The sequence below is a fragment of the Aotus nancymaae genome, unplaced genomic scaffold, assembly GCF_030222135.1.
Source record: "Aotus nancymaae isolate 86718 unplaced genomic scaffold, 86718_ANA_hifiasm-v0.15.2.pri h1tg000006l, whole genome shotgun sequence".
NCBI classification, from domain to species: Eukaryota; Metazoa; Chordata; class Mammalia; order Primates; family Aotidae; genus Aotus; species Aotus nancymaae.
The window spans coordinates 64,050,566-64,068,718 of NW_026988417.1; the positions used below are offsets into that span (position 1 = coordinate 64,050,566).

The following is an 18,153-nucleotide window of genomic DNA, read 5'->3' on the forward strand; positions in this document are numbered from 1 at the left end:
GATTTACCTGCCTCGGCCTCCCAAAGTGCTGGGATTGTAGGCATGAGCCACTATGCCCAGTCTAGTTTACTTTTTTCTATACTCTATGGAGATGCTCAGTTTTTCTTTTGGAGGTTTTTTGTTTGCTGTCTTTTTTTCATGAATAAGTAAGCACAATGATGAGAAATATTCCTCAGAAATATTTAGGAAATGTGACAGTGGGCATAATAAAACAACTATTGAGAAAGCTCTAATGATAATAATAGGTAATAGGTAATATTTATGTTTATTTATAACATTTAGTTGAAGTATATATTAAGAAATGTAAATGAGTTATCTCATTAAATTCTTGACAAACCCATGAAGAGAATGTTATTTCCCATTTTACAAATGAGGAAACTGAAGCTAAAGAGATTAGGTTGTTTGACCAAGATTCTGAAACAAGTAAGTTGTAGGAGCCAGAATTTGAACCCACTACTGAGTTCTAACTCAGAAAATTTGCTATCCTAATATTCTGTGCAGACAGGGTGGGCACCCAAGTCAGGGATTTGCATGAAGAGGAAGCTCAGGAATTGTTTGTGGAATAAAACATTATTAACCCTTTAATTTGTGAGGGATTAAACTGCCCCTCCTCTTCTCTTACAATAGAAAGGTCTCTCACATTTACAGCTTGAGAACATGCTATAGGAATGAATGGTTTCAGAAAGAATTCAAGGTTGTGGATGTTTAGACACTATTTGGCACCAGTAGGACCCCTAAGACACTACTTTGTCTCAGGTGCTTCATTCAGTAATCCTGCAGTGTTGGAGTGCTCTGCTAATAATAATCCACAGAACTTAAACTTCAGAGTTGAACTTAGAAGAGGACTTATTTGCTCTTAGAACTACGGCTGCATTTATTGTTCTTAAATCCTTAGTGAATCATTACAGGGTGTAGTGTGGAACCATAAAAGTAATTTCGTGTGTTAATCAGATAGTCACTGATAGTCCACTACTAGAAACCAGGCATTTCCCTTTTTTTTTTTTTTTTTCTTTTTGAGACTTCTTTTGGTTTTTGTTTTTTTTTTCCTAATGAAAAAAAAATTTGGTAATTTTCCCAATCCAATTCAACACTACTAATAATTCACTCATTCAATAGTTTGGCTAGATTTCAGAAACATGAATTATTTCATGACAACTAACCACCATTGTGGCCAAGAGAACAAGGCTAAATAGAGAAAGTGATCTCAAGTGAGTTTAGGGGCAACTCCCAATAACCTATATGGGTAAAACCAAAAGCAAAAATTACCCTCTACATGAATGGGCACAGGCATAAGCTAGGTCATCCAGCATCAGAACTCCCATTTCTCCTCCAAGAACACACCGTAGGTCACTGTCCCGTAAGTGTCCTACCACTTACAAATTCATCTCAATGTGCACACGGTATGATAAATACTACTCAGTTTCTACAAAATTAAACAAAGGCAAGCAGGTACTTGAAGAAGATATAACTTTTCACATCTTGGATATACACAGAGTTAAAAGATAGTCCTAGCTTCATTTAAAGTCAAATATTCTAGCACATTTTTATTATTTGTGGCACTAAATTTGTGGAGCAGGGAGGCACTAAGAAATGTAATGTTATTTGGCCCAAAAGGAATGACATGACACTTTTCTGTCCTTGGAAGAATAGCACCATGGGCAATCACTGGATTAACTTATGTACACAATCATACCAAGTAGGAGCCAGCTTTTGCCATTAAATTCAATCATTCTTGGTTTTTAAATCTCAACATTAAAATAAGCAACTATCACAACAAATGTTTTCTCTTGTGAAGCCATAAGAGAACAGGAGAATTCAAGTTAAGCAAAGATAGCGAAACTTGTTCTTGAGTGTAATTGGCCCATTTATTTGAAAATGAAATCTTTATTATGGAAAGACAGATTTCAGGGAAAAAATCCATAACATAATCCCTTCAGTGAATTTCTCAAGTCCTATTTTCATTAGATTGTATTATCATGATAGCTGAGAGTTCATTTGCCATTGTACCCGACTCATCTAAAATTCTGAATCCCCAGTGACTGAACCATATTTGACTTCAAAAAGAACACTATGTCCTGCTAGCCTTATGTAATACAGATCAAATCAAGTCACTGAGTTGTCATCCATGGATATAACATTCTAGTTAATTTGAATTACATATAAAATGTGTATTAAATGTATATATTAGCCTGTCTTTTGATGAAGGCAACTGACTTACGACAATAGCATATAGTTAATAGTCACCATTGCTCCCAAAATATGTTTGTTATAAAACAAACTTTCTATACTTTGAAACCCAAATTCATCAAGGAAAGCATCTTCTAAATTTTACTGCTGTAAGCTCATTTTCCTGGACTGTTATTATACATAATAAGAGACTTGACTTGACAGCTCCTATAATAACACATTACAAACTTTAAATCCGATGCGTGCTTTTTACCTTAAACTCTTGTGATGGCAAAACCATTTTCCTCAAAGCTGATTGGTTATTCAGGTCTACGACAGTGCTTAAATGGAACCTTGCTGTGCCAAGCTTTCTTACAAGGAGGAATCTTTTTATTTTGAGCCTTTTTGGTACTGAACATGATATCTGACTGAAGAATTTTTGTTTTATCATTAAGAAATAAATGTGTATTGCTTCTTGAGATCTCCCTGGTTTCAGCAATTTGTAGTTTTTTTCACTATAGACCATTAAGAATACATTTCAAAGGCAAGCTAATAAAGTTCAAGTAAAAATTATTTTTTATATATTGCAGCTTCTAATTGGCATTGGGTGAGTATTAGAGATTATCAACATAAATTACATATAGTGCCAAATGATGAACTTAATTCATAGATGTTGGTTAATTTTCCTTATTGCATTCCTTATTGTTGGTTGTATAATCATTGTATGCAGACTAATCTTCTGATAAAACTTTAAACTCCTTGGCTTATTTGGTATATTCATTTTTCTTATAAGTTTTTTCCAGCCTTCTTAGACCTCCTTTAATACTGTGATTTTGTACATTTCCCCATAGTGAAGTCTAGTTTTGTCAACATTGCCCTAGAAGTATCTCAAAATACAGTGCCTGTGTCATTTCCTCTCTGATTTAACTTACATTCTACTCTTAAAACGAGAGAAGATTAAACTTGATTTTGTGGCCTTCTAATAAAAGTATGACTGGATAAAATAATTAACATCACATGTGCTCCCTTAGAGCTGAAGCTTGACTATTCATTTCACTTATTTTTTCCATTTCTATATTTTAGTTTCTTCTCATGCTAAATCTGTATTTTTCTTAAAGGCTTATAAAAATTTGGGTGAAGAAATGTTGGTGCTGCGGTGCAGGCATGGAACCTCTTTTCCTAAACTAGATAACTTGGTGAGTACTTTCATTTATTTTTGACAATGCATACAGGCTTTCAAACTAGACACTGTCAGAAGTACATTTGAGAGGGCCAAACACCATTGAAATATGTCAGAAGAACCAAATAGCATCTGCTTCTACAGATGGAATAGAAGAAGAACAAAGTCATTGTACTTTGTGGTAATCATTATGAGTGTTACTTTCAACTCAGAAAATAACTATAGACTTTAATCATGAACTTTTAGAGATGAACAGGATCTCAGTCATCCAACGTAATACATTAATTTTACAAAGATAAAATGAGTTTTATATTTGCAAATATAAAGGCCACACATATTATCAAAAATCACTGTGACAGCTACTAGAGAGATGAGATGAATGATTAAGCAGGACAGAAATTAACCATCCAAAAGCACCCTTAAATCTTGGGCCTTAATCTTAGAAACATTCAGCAAAGAAAGCTTTCACCAGTATTCTCTTATTAGCTTCCACATATTGTTGTAACCTATACTAAACACATTAGTTTCAGCTATCATTTTTCATTCTCTATGATGTTATAACTCTGAAAATCTTTAACTAGTAGGAAAGGTGTTTACATATTACTGCTTCCTTTGTTTAATTACATTCTACCAATTTTTCTAATATACAAAAGATAACTGATTACACCCACAATTTAGGGAAAAGTCCATTATAAAAATGTTAAGTGTCATTTATGTTGCTCCTACAGGAAGTAAGCAGAAGGGTAGGCATTGGCTCCAATCATGCTAGATGCATTTTATGTCCAGAAAAGAAAGAAAGAACGAAAGAAATGAGCAACTACTGGATGTCTACATGTTGGTTACTATGCTAGGAACTGGGCTATATCTGACATACGACGAAAATGAATCATTCTGATTAAAACCTTTTATTTTCCTCTATTGTATATGCAAATAGAAAGTTTTCTTAAGAAATTACTCAAGTAAATGTTTCAGAATAAAACTTGTTCAAAGATGTAAATACAAGACTTAATTTTACAAGGCTTTCATAATTAACTAGAATGGGATAAATGAATTAACCCCATTAAAAACAATCTCCAAATTTCATACATACGTCTATATGTTTAATCAAAGTATCTAATAAAGAGATAAATTTACTTTTCTGCCTATTTCCTACTTCTTCCTATTTTCCTAACCACCTTAGAGCGTAAGTTATTTTTTTTTTTTTTGAGACGGAGTCTCGCTCAGTCACCCAGGCTGGAGTGCAATGGTGCAATTTCGGCTCACTGCAACCTCTGCCTCCTGGGTTCAAGTGATTCTCCTGCCTCAGCCTCCCAAGTATCTGTGAGCCACCACACCTGGCTAATTTTTGTATTTTTAGTAGAGACAGGGTTTCATCGCGTTGGTCCAGTTGCTCTTGAACTCCTGACCTCAAGTGATCTGCCCCCCTTTGGCCTCCCAAAACGCTGGTATTACAGGTGGAGCCACTGCACCTGGCCACATAAGTGATTTTTAAAGGAATTGATGATGATGATAATAATAATAAGTACAATAGAGGAAACAAGGAAAAAATAGGATTCTGAATATCCCAGTTTACTTAGTCTCTATATAACAGAGTATTATCTACAGCATCTCAGAAAGTAGCACAAAGTTTTGATTTTGGAGTGTGCGCTCCTTGAAACTGAGATTATTCCATACAGTGAATGTAGCTAGACATCACTATGCCTTTATAAATCAACTGGCAACTAGAAATTCAAACCCTTCAATATTCCTATTTGGGGGATAATCTCCTAATTTCTAATTTTCACATTCTGGTGCTATGAAATCTCTCTCTCTCTCTCTCTCTCTCTCTCTCTCTCTCTCTCTCTCTTTTTCTCTCTCTCTCTCTCTCTCTCACACACACACACACACACACACACACACTTTTGTATTTCCTTTTAATCTGACTCTTTTGGCAACTTGAAAAGTACCAGGTAATAACTATCTAATAGTTTCTTGACATAAAATAAAAATAGCAGCAGGGGCCCCAACTATTTCCATACTCTCCTTGATAGACAATTAGACTAGTACCTAGATAGGTGCAGAGTGCCCTAAGCATACTTATTTCACAGACCAAAAATAAAATTCTATTTTTATTCTAGGTGCCAAATGGAAAAATGAAGATTCTCCTGGTCTTTCTAGGGCTTCTTGGTAATTCTGTTGCCATGCCAGTGAGTATTTTTTAAATGTTAGCTCTTCTCTTCATGTTCTATCATCGTGTAGCTTAGGAACAATTGTTGAGCTTATTTCAACTGATGTTCTGCATTTGTCACTGACATTCTCTTACTTCCAGATGCATATGCCCCGAATGCCTGGATTTAGCAGTAAAAGTGAGGAGGTATGTAAGTTCAGTCTCAGGGGAGAAGTTATCCACAGTCCTATCCTATACGTTTATTAACAAGAATATTGGACAATTGTCTGATACATAATATTTCTTATGAAAGGGGTAAAAAGAGAGAGAGTTGAAAGTCTTAAACTCTCAAATTGAGGCAAAGTAGTAATTTCCCCAGCCATCAGCCTACCTATGTGCTTCAACGTTTCTTTTCAAGGTAAATGTGGATTTGTGTTAAAATCTAGTTGATGTTACCTTATTTTCTAAGTTTGTTAGCTAGCAAAAGTGACCAATTGTACCAAGGGTTATTAGAAGGTAGATGCTTAAAATTATAAATATCTTTTACTTGACTCATATCCCAAATCATTAATCAAATTCAATACACATCAGAAAGATGAATCATCTTGTCACATAATTCTCATGTTCTCAAAACCTGAACTCTGAAAGAATAGAACAGAACATATTCAAAAACTTTAGAGTAGACCAGATGTTTATTTTCTATTATTATTTATTGATTCTTCTCAAAATAAATTCTGACTTAAAAGTTAAAGTGCCTGAGAAGCTTCTTTAATTGTACACTTACTTTAAATTCAAGCATAACAAGTAAAAGCAATATGACTGTTGTGCATTAAAATCAGAAATTTTTATACTGGGAAGTTCTAAGGTTAAAAAAAAGAAATTTTGCTTATTTCTTATGATTTGTGCATTGATTTAATAAAAGTTTCACTTTGATTAACATTAACGGACTCCTTTGGTTGCAGATGATGCGGTATAATCAATTCAACTTTATGAACTCCCCACATGTAAGTTTCTTTTTATGTTATTTCTGATGATTTCTTGTTTATCTAGATAACTCCATAGAGACACCAATCCATGTTTTAATTATAACGTAATCATTGCAAGAGTTTCAAGGGGAAAAAAATATTCCCCCATCCTCTCACATCAAATTTCTTCTTATTCATCTCTATTGTTCTTTCATGTAAATCAAAATAATTATTAATTAGAAACATTATTTATATCCAAGAAAAATGTTCTGGGAAAATATCTCAGAAGATTTCATAAATAATGACAATAAAAATAATATAGTAAGTAGCAAGTATTGGTGGGGGGTAAGTTTTATTTGGATTATCTTGAAAGACAATGTTGTAATTATGAAGCAAGTTTTATGTTATTTAAATAAATATAGATTATTCCTGTCACTACATGCTGATTATCCAAACAAACTAATAATAAATCAAGTATCAGGTGGTTCTTTGGCACAATTTTTCTGAAAAAGATGTATGTTAGCATAATAGTACTACACAACACTTTTGATTTCTGTGGAATGATCATGAGGGCCATTTTTAGGGGAAAATCAAGGACTACATCAATTTTTTTGTAATTATTCAAGTAATTCTCTTTTAAAGCCCTTTGCCTAAAATAATCATGACTGTAAATTTTCTCTTCCTCAACTTTTGATTGGCTCAACTTTTTCATATTCTCATTAATAGTTTTAGTGACTTTGCCCATGATTTGAAATTTTTACTAACTTAGCTGTCATGAAATCCTGTGTCTTAATGCAAGATTTGCAATTTTGAATTTCATCAATCCACAAAGCATGGGTACATCATCTGATAGACAGCAAGAGACTAATTAATGACGACTGGGGATAGAGACAGGTGTTAAACCAGGGAAGAAATATTTGAATGAGAACTGATGTTGCAAGACAGATCATTCATAAATTATCACAGATTTAGAAATTAGCATTTTTATAAATTATCATAAGTTTGTAAATTAACATTTTCAGATTATAACTACTTTTACTTCCCTGCCCAACCTTGTAATTGTGGGGATTCTTGAAATTACAAGGGATTCTTGAAAATGGAATTAAGGAGGATCCACCTGTAACTAAGAAACATAGACACAATATAAGTGTGTTTATACAGACTGAATTTTTATTCTCTTTTTTCCTTTTTTCTTGTTTTTTACTTTTTGCTTTACAGTCTTATTTCCTTTATCTTATTTTTGCTTTTTCTCTTCTTCATCCAGCCTTATAACAAATTACATGGGTTCTGAATATGACATTAAATCCACTGTAACCTGACTTGCATACTTCTGACCTGAGTTAGGGTTTCAGAGTTAGAAAATCATCAGATTCTTAAATTGAGATGTCTCACCTAATTCTGCCTTTTGGGTGGTTTGGTTGTTTGGCTTTCTAGAAGACTGAAGTTCATTCTGTAAGACAATGTGTAAAGAAATTCTAGCTAAAGATCTTGAAGTTTTCATTGTTAAGCCATGTTTCATAGAAACTTAAAAGCTCTTTGGCTGAGTTTTAGAGGCTGACATTAGAGGATGGAAAGACCCTGAATCTCAACTCTTATTACAATTTCACTGTTACTTGCTACCCTTTCAGATGGCACACCTGGGCCCCTTCTTTGGAAATGGTCTGCAACTCCCTCAGCAATTTCCACAGTACCAGATGCCCATGTGGCCTCATCCACCACCCAACACACTCAACCCACAGAAACCCTCAGGACCCAAACGTCATAACAAGACTGATCAGACCCAAGAAACCCAGAAACCCAATCAGACTCAGTCAAGAAAGCCACCACAAAAGCGGCCTTTGAAGCAGCCATCACATACTCCAGCTCAGCCCAATGAGGAAGATCAGCCACCTCAGGTGAGGCTTGCACAGAAAAATTCCATATCTGTAAATGGCCTCGGAGAGATTTGGAGGGCCATGCCACTGCCACATACACACTTCAATACAGGTACCACGTTGCAATACCATCTTTTGCTTTGACATGCATCCAAAACTTCATGGCAAGTCAACTCCAGTCTTGTTTGGTTCAAATTACCCAAACACTGTTGCTTTTAAAAACCTCCTTTTAAATTACAGAGACAACATGGTATAATAACATGAGCACTAATCTAACAGTCAAGAATCAAAGGTTCAAGTCCTATCCTTGGTCCTTATTAGTCATATGGTATTGAACAAGTTGCTTCACCTTTCTAGGTTCCAGTTTCCCCATGAGTAAACTAAATGGTTTCCAAGTTTCATCCAGGTCTATGCTTTGATGCTGTAAAATATTCCTCTGAAATTAACATGGCTTCCAGTACTAGTATGACATAAGGCAAGAAGATGTGCAAATGGTTTCTCAAGATCTCATCCAGTGTGAAGGGAGCTTCAAACATACTGGCTTTTAGGCAGGGCATAGTGGCTCATGCCTGTAATCCCAGCACTTTGGGAGGCAGAGGCAGGTGGATCACCTGAGTTCAGGAGTTCAAGACCAGCCTGACCAACATGGTGAAACCCCGTCTCTACTAAAAATACAAAAATTAGCCAGGTGTGGTGGTGCATGCCTGTAATCCCAGCTACTCAGGAGGCTAACGCAGGAGACTCGCTTGAACCTGGGAGGCAGAGGTTGCAGTGAGCCAAGATCACGCCATTGCACTCCAGCCTGGGTGACAGAGCAAGACTCAGTCTCAAAAAAAAAGAAAAAAGAAAAAAAACACTGGCTTTTAGTCAGTTAACACTTATTATCAGACACTATTACAGATGTAAGGAATACAAAATTGAATGAAAAGACTCTCCTGGATTGAAATACTGGCTTCAATCATTTACTAGCTATGAGATTTTGGGCAAGTGACCAAACTTCTCTGAACTTCATATTCTTAAGTAAAATAGGAATAGTAATAGTTCACATCCTCTATGGTTATGTGAGGATGAAGTGAGTTTAACAATATAAAATGCTCAGCACAGAGCCTGGAACAAGTGTCCAATAATACTAATTATTATTATCATCATCATCTTTGCCCCATAAAAAACACACAGTTTAATGTAAAGTGAAATGTAGACTCCCAAGTTTCAATTGTATTTAGTTAGTTTGCTTCATTTTTTAAATGTATTCTTCTCAATTCCACATCACTCTGATTCTTTCTCTCTAGGCATTCCCACCATTTGGCAATGGGCTATTCCCCTATCAACAACCACCATGGCAAATTCCACAGGTGAGAATTCTTTTTTCTTTACACTATAAGTGAAAAATAATATTAATATGTTATAATTCAAATTAATATAAACTCATACACTCTAATGGAATATCATATACCAATCAGTAGAGGGTATGAAATAAAACCATCATATCAGTAATTATGCAGAAAAAGAATAGAGAATTTTTTGAATTTTATACTCAAATTGGTGACATAAATACAACCTAAATCACCAAACAGATAATAGTAACTTAGCTAATAAATTAATTTAGAAGGTTGTGCTACTTCATTACTATTTCCCCACATCCTTGAGAAATTAAAAAAAAACAGATTATCTTTGTTTAATATAATGGGGAAAATGGGACACAGGGCAAAATGGAATTTGAAAACCATAGGGTAAGCTATGATTAGACTAAGACAGTTTCATCCTATCTTACTGTTTCTAGCCACAGACACATCATTCTAAAGAATCTTAGGGCAGGGCACAGTGGCTCATGCCTGTAATCCCAGTACTTTAAGAGGCCGAGACAGCGGATCACTTGAGGGCAAGAGTTCAAAACCACCCTGGCCAACTTGGTAAAACCCTGTCTCTACCAAAAATACAAAAATTTGCCAGGTGTGGTGGTGCACGCCTGTAATCCCAGCTACTCAGGAGGCTGAGGCAGGAGAGTCATTTGAACCCAGGAGGCAGAGTTTGCAGTGAGCAGAGACTGAGCCACTGCACTCCAGCCTAGGCAGCAGAGCAAGACTCTGTCTCAAAAAAAAGAATCTTGGCCGGGCACAGTCGCTCATGCCTATAATCCCAGCACTTTGGGAACCCAAGGCAGGCAGATCACCTGAGGTCAGGAGTTTGAAACCAGCCTGACCAACATGGTGAAACTCTATCTCCACTAAAAATAAAAAAATTAGGCCGGGCGCGGTGGCTCAAACCTGTAATCCCAGCACTTTGGGAGGCCGAGGCGGGTGGATCACGAGGTCAAGAGATCGAGACCATCCTGGTCAACATGGTGAAACCCCGTCTCTACTAATACAAAAAATTAGCTGGGCACGGTGGCGCGTGCCTGTAATCCTAGCTACTCAGGAGGCTGAGGCAGGAGAATTGCCTGAACCCAGGAGGCGGAGATTGCGGTGAGCCGAGATCGCGCCATTGCGCTCCAGCCTGGGTATCAAGAGCGAAACTCCGTCTCAAAAAAAAAAAAAAAAAAAAAAAAAAAAAAATTAGCTGGGTGTGGTGGCAGTCACCTGTAATCCCATATATTCAGGAGGCTGAGGCAGAAGACTTGCTTGAACCCAAGAGTCAGAGGTTGCAGTAAGGAGATCGTGCCATTGCACTCTAGCCTGGGTGACAGAGCGCAACTCCGTCTCAAAAAAAAAGAAAAAAAGAATCTTGCAAAATATTATTTACAAGAAGCCTCAAAGAATCTTAAACATTTAAAATCATTAAAAGATAATATTGAAATTGCATCATAGGCTTTAAAACTATGAATGGTAAAATAAACTTTTTGAGCTAAAGAAATATTAATGGTCAGTTGCTGTTAAACAAAACAATAGGAAATATTTGTTGACTGTTTATTCAGCTACGACATAAGTTTTAGTTGTCTACAACTCTATAACCAAGAAGGTTTTTTAATCAATGAGGAAGAATTCATCTTAAGGAGTAAGAGTTCCTTCTTTTTTCCTTCTTAAAAGAGTGACTTCCTCTTATTGGCTATACTGAACTAAGGAAATTAAGGCAGTACAAAGGAAAGGTTTTAAAAGTAGATAAACATGATTCTCATGCTGAAATAAGTATTACTCTCATCTACATAAAACTTGAAAGAGAGAAACTTAGCCTCCAAGTTTGATTAGGAGAATTAACTTTAGTCAAATAAAAAATCATAGTAATAATCCCCTAAACATGAAGCCACATTTAAAAATAACATCTTTACTTAATCTCTATTATTAGATGTTCTAATATAGATGCTTGGATTCTAACAGCACTCAAATTTCTTTCTCTCACACTCTCTGTATGTGTGTGCATAGTGTGTGTTTGTCGGGGGTTGCGGGGATGTGTTTTTAAGTGTTAGAGGTGGTAAGGAGGATTGCCAGGAGATGCAGCCATGCAGAGTATTTTAAGTAGCATAATCTAGGATCCAGCTGAAGCCTTTGTATTTTCATTGTTAGATCACAATTCTTAGCAGCTGGACTGTGAGACCTAATCACTCAGAAGTTAAAAGCTCATGGTACTAACTGAGCTCAATCACTGACTTGAGCTATTTTTAAATACCTTGTGTCTTATAAACAAATGGCAGCATAGAAAGTGCTTTCTCCTGTGTTCTCCGTGTTTTTCACTTCTCAGAGGGTACCACCACCAGGTTATGGACGCCCACCAATCAGCAATGAAGAAGGGGGGGTAAGTACAAGTAAAGCTACATTCTCCACTAGAAATTACAATCCATTTGTCCCTGCTTTTTTATCCACATCTAATAAGAAAGTTAGACTCCAACACATGAACCTGTAGTTCAAGCTTCCATGATTCTTAGAAAATAAAAAAGTGAAACAAATCAAGCCAGTGGTCTAAAGGTTGATGCTGGACTCCAGACAGTGATAAACAGAGAAAGAAGTAAGAGTTTCTTAGAATGTTATCCTCAAGAGGAAATTAAGTGATTATCTAACTTCCTGATTATATTAATACAAATAAATTGAAGCCAAGAGAAGATCAATTACTACTCAATTTCACTTGTTAAGTTTCTGGATAAACTGGACCCAGAACCCAAGTCTTCTGTTACTCTGCTCAAAGGCCTTTTTACTATACCACACTAGGAGAAGAACCAAATGTGTATCACAGAGTGACTAATATTCCAGCACTATGTCAACTAAAAAGTCATTTTAGTGATTGTGGCATAGCACCCCACCCACCTAGAGCTAACTTCTTTTTCCCTAAGTATGTCATATGTCCTCAGTGAACTGTGGAAACCTAATAGCTTGACTGAGTAGTGGGGGACAGATTGGGTTTTTGTTGTTGTTGTTGAGACAGGTGGGAGATCACTTAAGCCTGGGGGATGGAGGATTCAGTGAGCCATAGCGCCACTGTACTCCAGACAGAGCAAGACTGTCTCAAACAAAAGAGAGGTTGGCATTACCTTTTCTAAAAGGTTCCTTTCAACTTTAAGATTATGTACATATATGTTTTGTAAGTAAATCTTTTCATCTCCCACAACCTACTGTTAGCATAGCAGCCAGAGTGACCCTGTGAAACAATAGTCTAATCTAGTCACTCCTCTGCTCACTCCCTGCAACAACTGCCAATTTATTTCTTTCCTTCCTTCCTTCCCTCCCTCCCTCCCTCCCTCCCTCCTTCCTTCCTTCCTTCCTTCCTTCCTTCTTCCTTCTTTCTTCAGAAGGCTGAAGTGAAAGGATCACTTTAGCTTGGGAAGTCAAGGCTGCAGTGAGCCCTGATCTTGCCACTGCATTCCAGCCTGGACAACAAAGAGAAACCCCTTTCAAAAAAATAAAATGTCTGTATTCTACCTCCTGAGGGCACTACCTGATTTCCTGCATGATCTTGGAGATATTTTTTCACCTGTCTCATCATCTTCATCCACAAATGGGGATTAAAATACTTTTTCTTTATATTGCATTTGTTTTAAAAGAAAAATCAAATGATCTAAATGCCACACAAATGTCTAACGAACATAGTGACTGACAGAGTTTGTGATGATTAAATCATTCTTTAAATGAAAATTTATTAAGACCGTCCCACTGTGCTAGGTACTGGAAAACAAGGATGAGAAGCATAATGTTTTCATTCAAAACCTTCACATGGGAGAATTAAATGTAAGAATCCCAGGAAAATAGGCAACTGAAATTCAATGGGATGATTGTTATGACAGAAGCCTGTACTGCTGTGGACTCCTAGGAATAGAACCTAATTCTGCCCATGGAAGTCAAGACACAGAAGGTAGAAGTCAAACTGAGTTCTGAAGCATGAGTCAAGTTTGCCAGGAGGAATAAATGTGTAGGTAGAAGAAGTTTCAATATGAATAAGCCATGTGCAAAGGCACTGAAACATAAAAAGCATAGAGAACCCAGAGAATTCAGAGTAGTTGTGATTTGCAACTTATAAAGTGCAAGGGGGAAGAAATGAGGCTGAATGTAATAGTTATGACCCAGATTATTATAAAACATTATATTATTATCATATAATATATAACACTTATTAGACACTTAAGTACCAGGCACTGAGCTATACTTATTTTGTCTCATTTAGCCCTCATGACAACCTATGAGGTAGACGTTATTTTGTCATCTCCGTATTACAAATGAGTAAACCAAGGTGAGCCCAGAGTCACAGTACTAATGCTGGTGGAATGGGGATTTTAATGCACATCTGTCTAGAGGCCCCACTATTTAGCAGCATGTTGTATTGCTTTGTACATTATGCTAAGGAATTTAGAGTTTATTTTGTAATGGAGAACTTAAAAAACAAATTTAAAGAGGAAAGGGGCAGAATTTCCATATACCCACTCTCAGCCTCTACTAATTACTCTGATAGCAGTGCAGAAGCAAGATTAAAGGAAATTAAGACTGCATCCAGAGTAGACAGTAAGAAAACTATTGCAACAGTTCAGGGGGTACTGTGGAATAAGGAAGTGGGGACAAGGATGAAAGTTGAGATTTTATAGGACCTGGTTATTGAGAGTCTGGAGAAATAAGAGAGAGCAGAAACTTGGGAAACTGTATAGATAGTGGTGAATGCTGCTTAAATACTGAACACTGGAGGAGGAGGTTTGGTGGGAGATGAGCCTGGTTCTGGGTACATTCAGTTGGAGGTACTCATGAAAGCTTTAGTAGAGATGTTTTGCTGCTTCAACTTTGGGCAAGAATGTTGTGGGTCAGAATTATGCCTTTGTGAGTCATTAGCATATATGCCTATTGAAAGCATGGGCATGCAATAGAACTCTTAAGAGGTATGTAAACAGAGAACAGAAAAATTAGAAGGATGGAGAATGAAATCACTAAAAAAAAAAGCCTCAGATGTATAAGAACTAAAAAGAGAAAACTGAGCAGTGGTCAGAAAAAAATACTAGAAGAGAGAAACAGAAAGAGTATGGTCATGGAAACCAAGGAGGAATCAAATTTCAAGAAAGTAAAGCTTACGATGTTAAAAGAAACATGTGGCTGGTAAGATTTCCCTGTTATATTAAAAAATTCTAAGCAACCACCATGGTGGGAAACGAATGGTAATTATTGATTTCTATGTTCTTTCCCACAGAATCCTTACTTTGGATATTTTGGATATCATGGCTTTGGGGGTCGCCCTCCTTATTATTCAGAAGAAATGTTTGAACAAGATTTTGAAAAACCCAAAGAAGAAGATCCTCCTAAAGCAGAAAGTCCAGGGACCGAACCCACAGCTAATTCAACAACAAATTCTACCCAACCAAACCCTAGAGGGAGTCAGGGCGGAAATGATACTAGCCCCACAGGGAACACTACTCCAGGGCCAAACACTGGGAACAACCCTCCAGATCAAAATGGGATCGGCCCAGTCCCTGCAGTCAACGCTTCAGGCCAGGGAGGGCCAGGAAGTCAAATCCCATGGAGACCAAGTCAGCCAAATATTCATGTAAATCATCGAAATCCTAATATAAGAAGTTTTCCTTCAGGAAGACAGTGGTATCCCACTGGTACTACCATGGGGCACAGACAGAATGGACCTTTTTACAGAAATCAACAAGTTCAAACGGGTCTTCGGTGGAACTCATTTGCTTGGGAAGGTAAACAAGTAGCTCGTCCAAGAAATCCAGTTTATCACATAGCTTACCCTTCTACTTCAAGAGGCAATTATCCCAATTATGCAGGAAATCCAGCAAATCTCAGAAGAAAGCCTCAGGGGCCAAATAAACACCCTTTGAGAACTAATGTTGCCCCACTGCGTCCCAAACATGACCCTGTTGTTCAAAATGAAAAAATTCAAAATCCAAGGGAAAAGCCACTAAGTCCAAAAGAACAAATAATTGCTCCTACAAAGACTCCAACCAGCCCCTGGAGAAACTCTCAACAGTATGAAGTTAATAAATCAAATTATAAACTGCCTCACTCTGAAGGTTACACGCCAGTCCCAAATTTAAATTCTGTTGATCAACATGAAAACTCCTATTACTCAAGAGGAGATTCCAGAAAAGTCCCAAATTCTGATGGACAAACCCAAAGCCAGAATTTTCCCAAAGGGATTGTTTTAGGTCCAAGAAGAATCCCATATGAATCAGAAACTAATCAGCCAAAATTAAAGCACAACTCATATCAGCCTGTATACCTTGAGGAAAAGCCTATATACCCTGAGGAAATCCCTTCTTCTGCAAAAGAAGATTTTCCTGCTGGAAGAAATACTTGGAACCACCAAGAAATCTCCCCACCTTTTAAGGAAGATCCTAGGAGGCAAGAACATTTACCTCATTCTTTCCATGGTTCTAGAAGAAGTGTTTTCTACCCTGAATATAACCCCTATGATCCCAGGGAAAACTCACCATATCGTAGAAGCAATACATGGGATGAGAGAGAGGATTCTCCAAATACTATGGGGCAAAAAGAAAGTCCACTGTACCCCATAAATACCCCAGACCAGAAAGAGACAGTCCCTTATAATGAAGAGGATCCAATTAATCCAACTGGAGATGAATATTTTCCTGGGCAAAATAGATGGGGTGAAGAGTTAAGCGTCAAAGGAAGCCCAACAGTTAGGCACTATGAAGGTGAACAATATGCCTCAAATCAGCCAAAGGAATATCTTCCCTATTCTTTAGATAATCCATCAAAACCAAAGGAGGATTTTTATTATAGTGAATTCTACCCATGGAGCCTGGATGAAAATATTCCATCATATAATACAGCTCCTACTATGTCACCACCTATAGAGAACAGGGGCTACTATCTTAATAATGCCATTGGACCAGAAGAAAGCACTCTGTTTCCTTCATGGAACTCCTGGGACCACAGGATACAAGCCCAAGGGCAGAAAGAAAGAAGGCCGTATTTTAACAGAAATACCTGGGATCAGGCAACACATTTACAAAAAGCCCCAGCTAGGCCACCAGACCAAAAAGGTAACCAGCCCTATTCTAGTAACACCCCAGCTGGGCTTCAGAAAAATCCAATATGGCATGAAGGTGAGAATTTGAACTATGGCATGCAAATAACTAGGATAAATTCTCCAGAGAGAGAACATTCATCTTTCCCTGACTTTATCCCACAAAGTTACCCATCAGGTCAAAAAGAAGCATATTTATTTCACCTAAGCCAGAGAGGCTCTTGCTGTGCTGGGAGCTCAGGGCCCAAGGACAATCCACTATCTCTACAAGACTATACTCCATCGTATGGTCTTGCACCTGGGGAGAACCAAAACACCAGTCCTCTGTATACAGAAGGTAGTCATACCAAGCACACAAGACATATCGTCTCCCCAACAAACATCCTACCAGTCCAAAGAAACAACTCAGAGAAGAGGGAAAGCCAAAACCCGAGTCCTTTCAGAGATGATGTGTCCACTCTGAGGAGGAACACACCATGTTCTATAAAGAATCATCTGGGCCAAAAGGGAATTATGCCCTTTCCTGAAGCTGGTTCCCTTCAATCAAAGAATACGCCTTGTCTCAAAAATGATCTTGGAGGAGATGGGAACAACATTCTGGAAGAAATTTTTGAAGACAACCAGCTCAATGAAAGAACTATTGACCTTACTCCTGAGCAGCTTGTTATTGGTACACCTGATGAAGGCTCCGATCCAGAAGGCATCCAAAGTCAAATCCAAGGAAATGAGAGTGAGAGGCAGCAACAAAGACCATCTAACATCCTGCATTTGCCATGTTTTAGCTCCAAATTAGCAAAGCATCACTCTTCCAGCATTGGATCTCCATCTAGCAATGGAAGGCAAAGCCCATTTGATGGGGATTCAATTATGCCTACTGAAAATCCTAACACATTGGTTGAGTTAGCTACTGGGGAACAATTTAAGAGTATAAATGTAGACCCACTTGATGCAGGGGAACACACTCCATTTGAATTCCTTCAAAGAGGGACCAATGCACAGGACCAGATACAAGACTGCTTACTACTTCAGGCCTAGGGGTTATCTCAACCAAACATTTTCAGGGGAAGGGAAATAACTGTCATTTTATACCAATGGTTCCCAGACTTTTTCCCCAAGACTCAAGGATCTATCTTGGTGATCCTTAAGTTTTTTTCGCCTCTCAGCAATATGAGTAGTGACCCAGGTGGAGCTGAGATTAGGCCTCTGGGGGTCACCAGATCTAGCACTTTCACAAATTAGTGCAGACCACCCCTGCCTAGAAACTTGGAAGCCACTTGTCTGAGTTAGTTTCTTTTTGCTTGCTGACTTCTCCTTTTGCTCTCAAAATTCCATACTTGCAAAACTGGTTTTGCAAGACTGAAAGGCAGATTAACTTTCCATTTTACATATGGAGATCCACACATCAGTATAGTCCTGATG

At 37.4% G+C, this 18,153-nt stretch overlaps 1 protein-coding gene across 1 annotated transcript; it reads left to right on the forward strand.

The window, feature by feature from the left end:
• The first annotated feature begins 3,308 nt into the window (after nucleotides 1-3,308).
• ENAM (enamelin) lies at nucleotides 3,309-17,769 on the forward strand. Its single transcript, XM_012464443.2, has 8 exons — nucleotides 3,309-3,362; nucleotides 5,464-5,532; nucleotides 5,655-5,699; nucleotides 6,455-6,496; nucleotides 8,086-8,352; nucleotides 9,621-9,683; nucleotides 12,004-12,057; nucleotides 14,920-17,769. The coding sequence occupies exons 1-8, from the start codon at nucleotides 3,309-3,311 to the stop codon at nucleotides 17,767-17,769; spliced, it is 3,444 nt and encodes a 1,147-aa protein (XP_012319866.2).
• The last annotated feature ends 384 nt before the right edge of the window (nucleotides 17,770-18,153 follow it).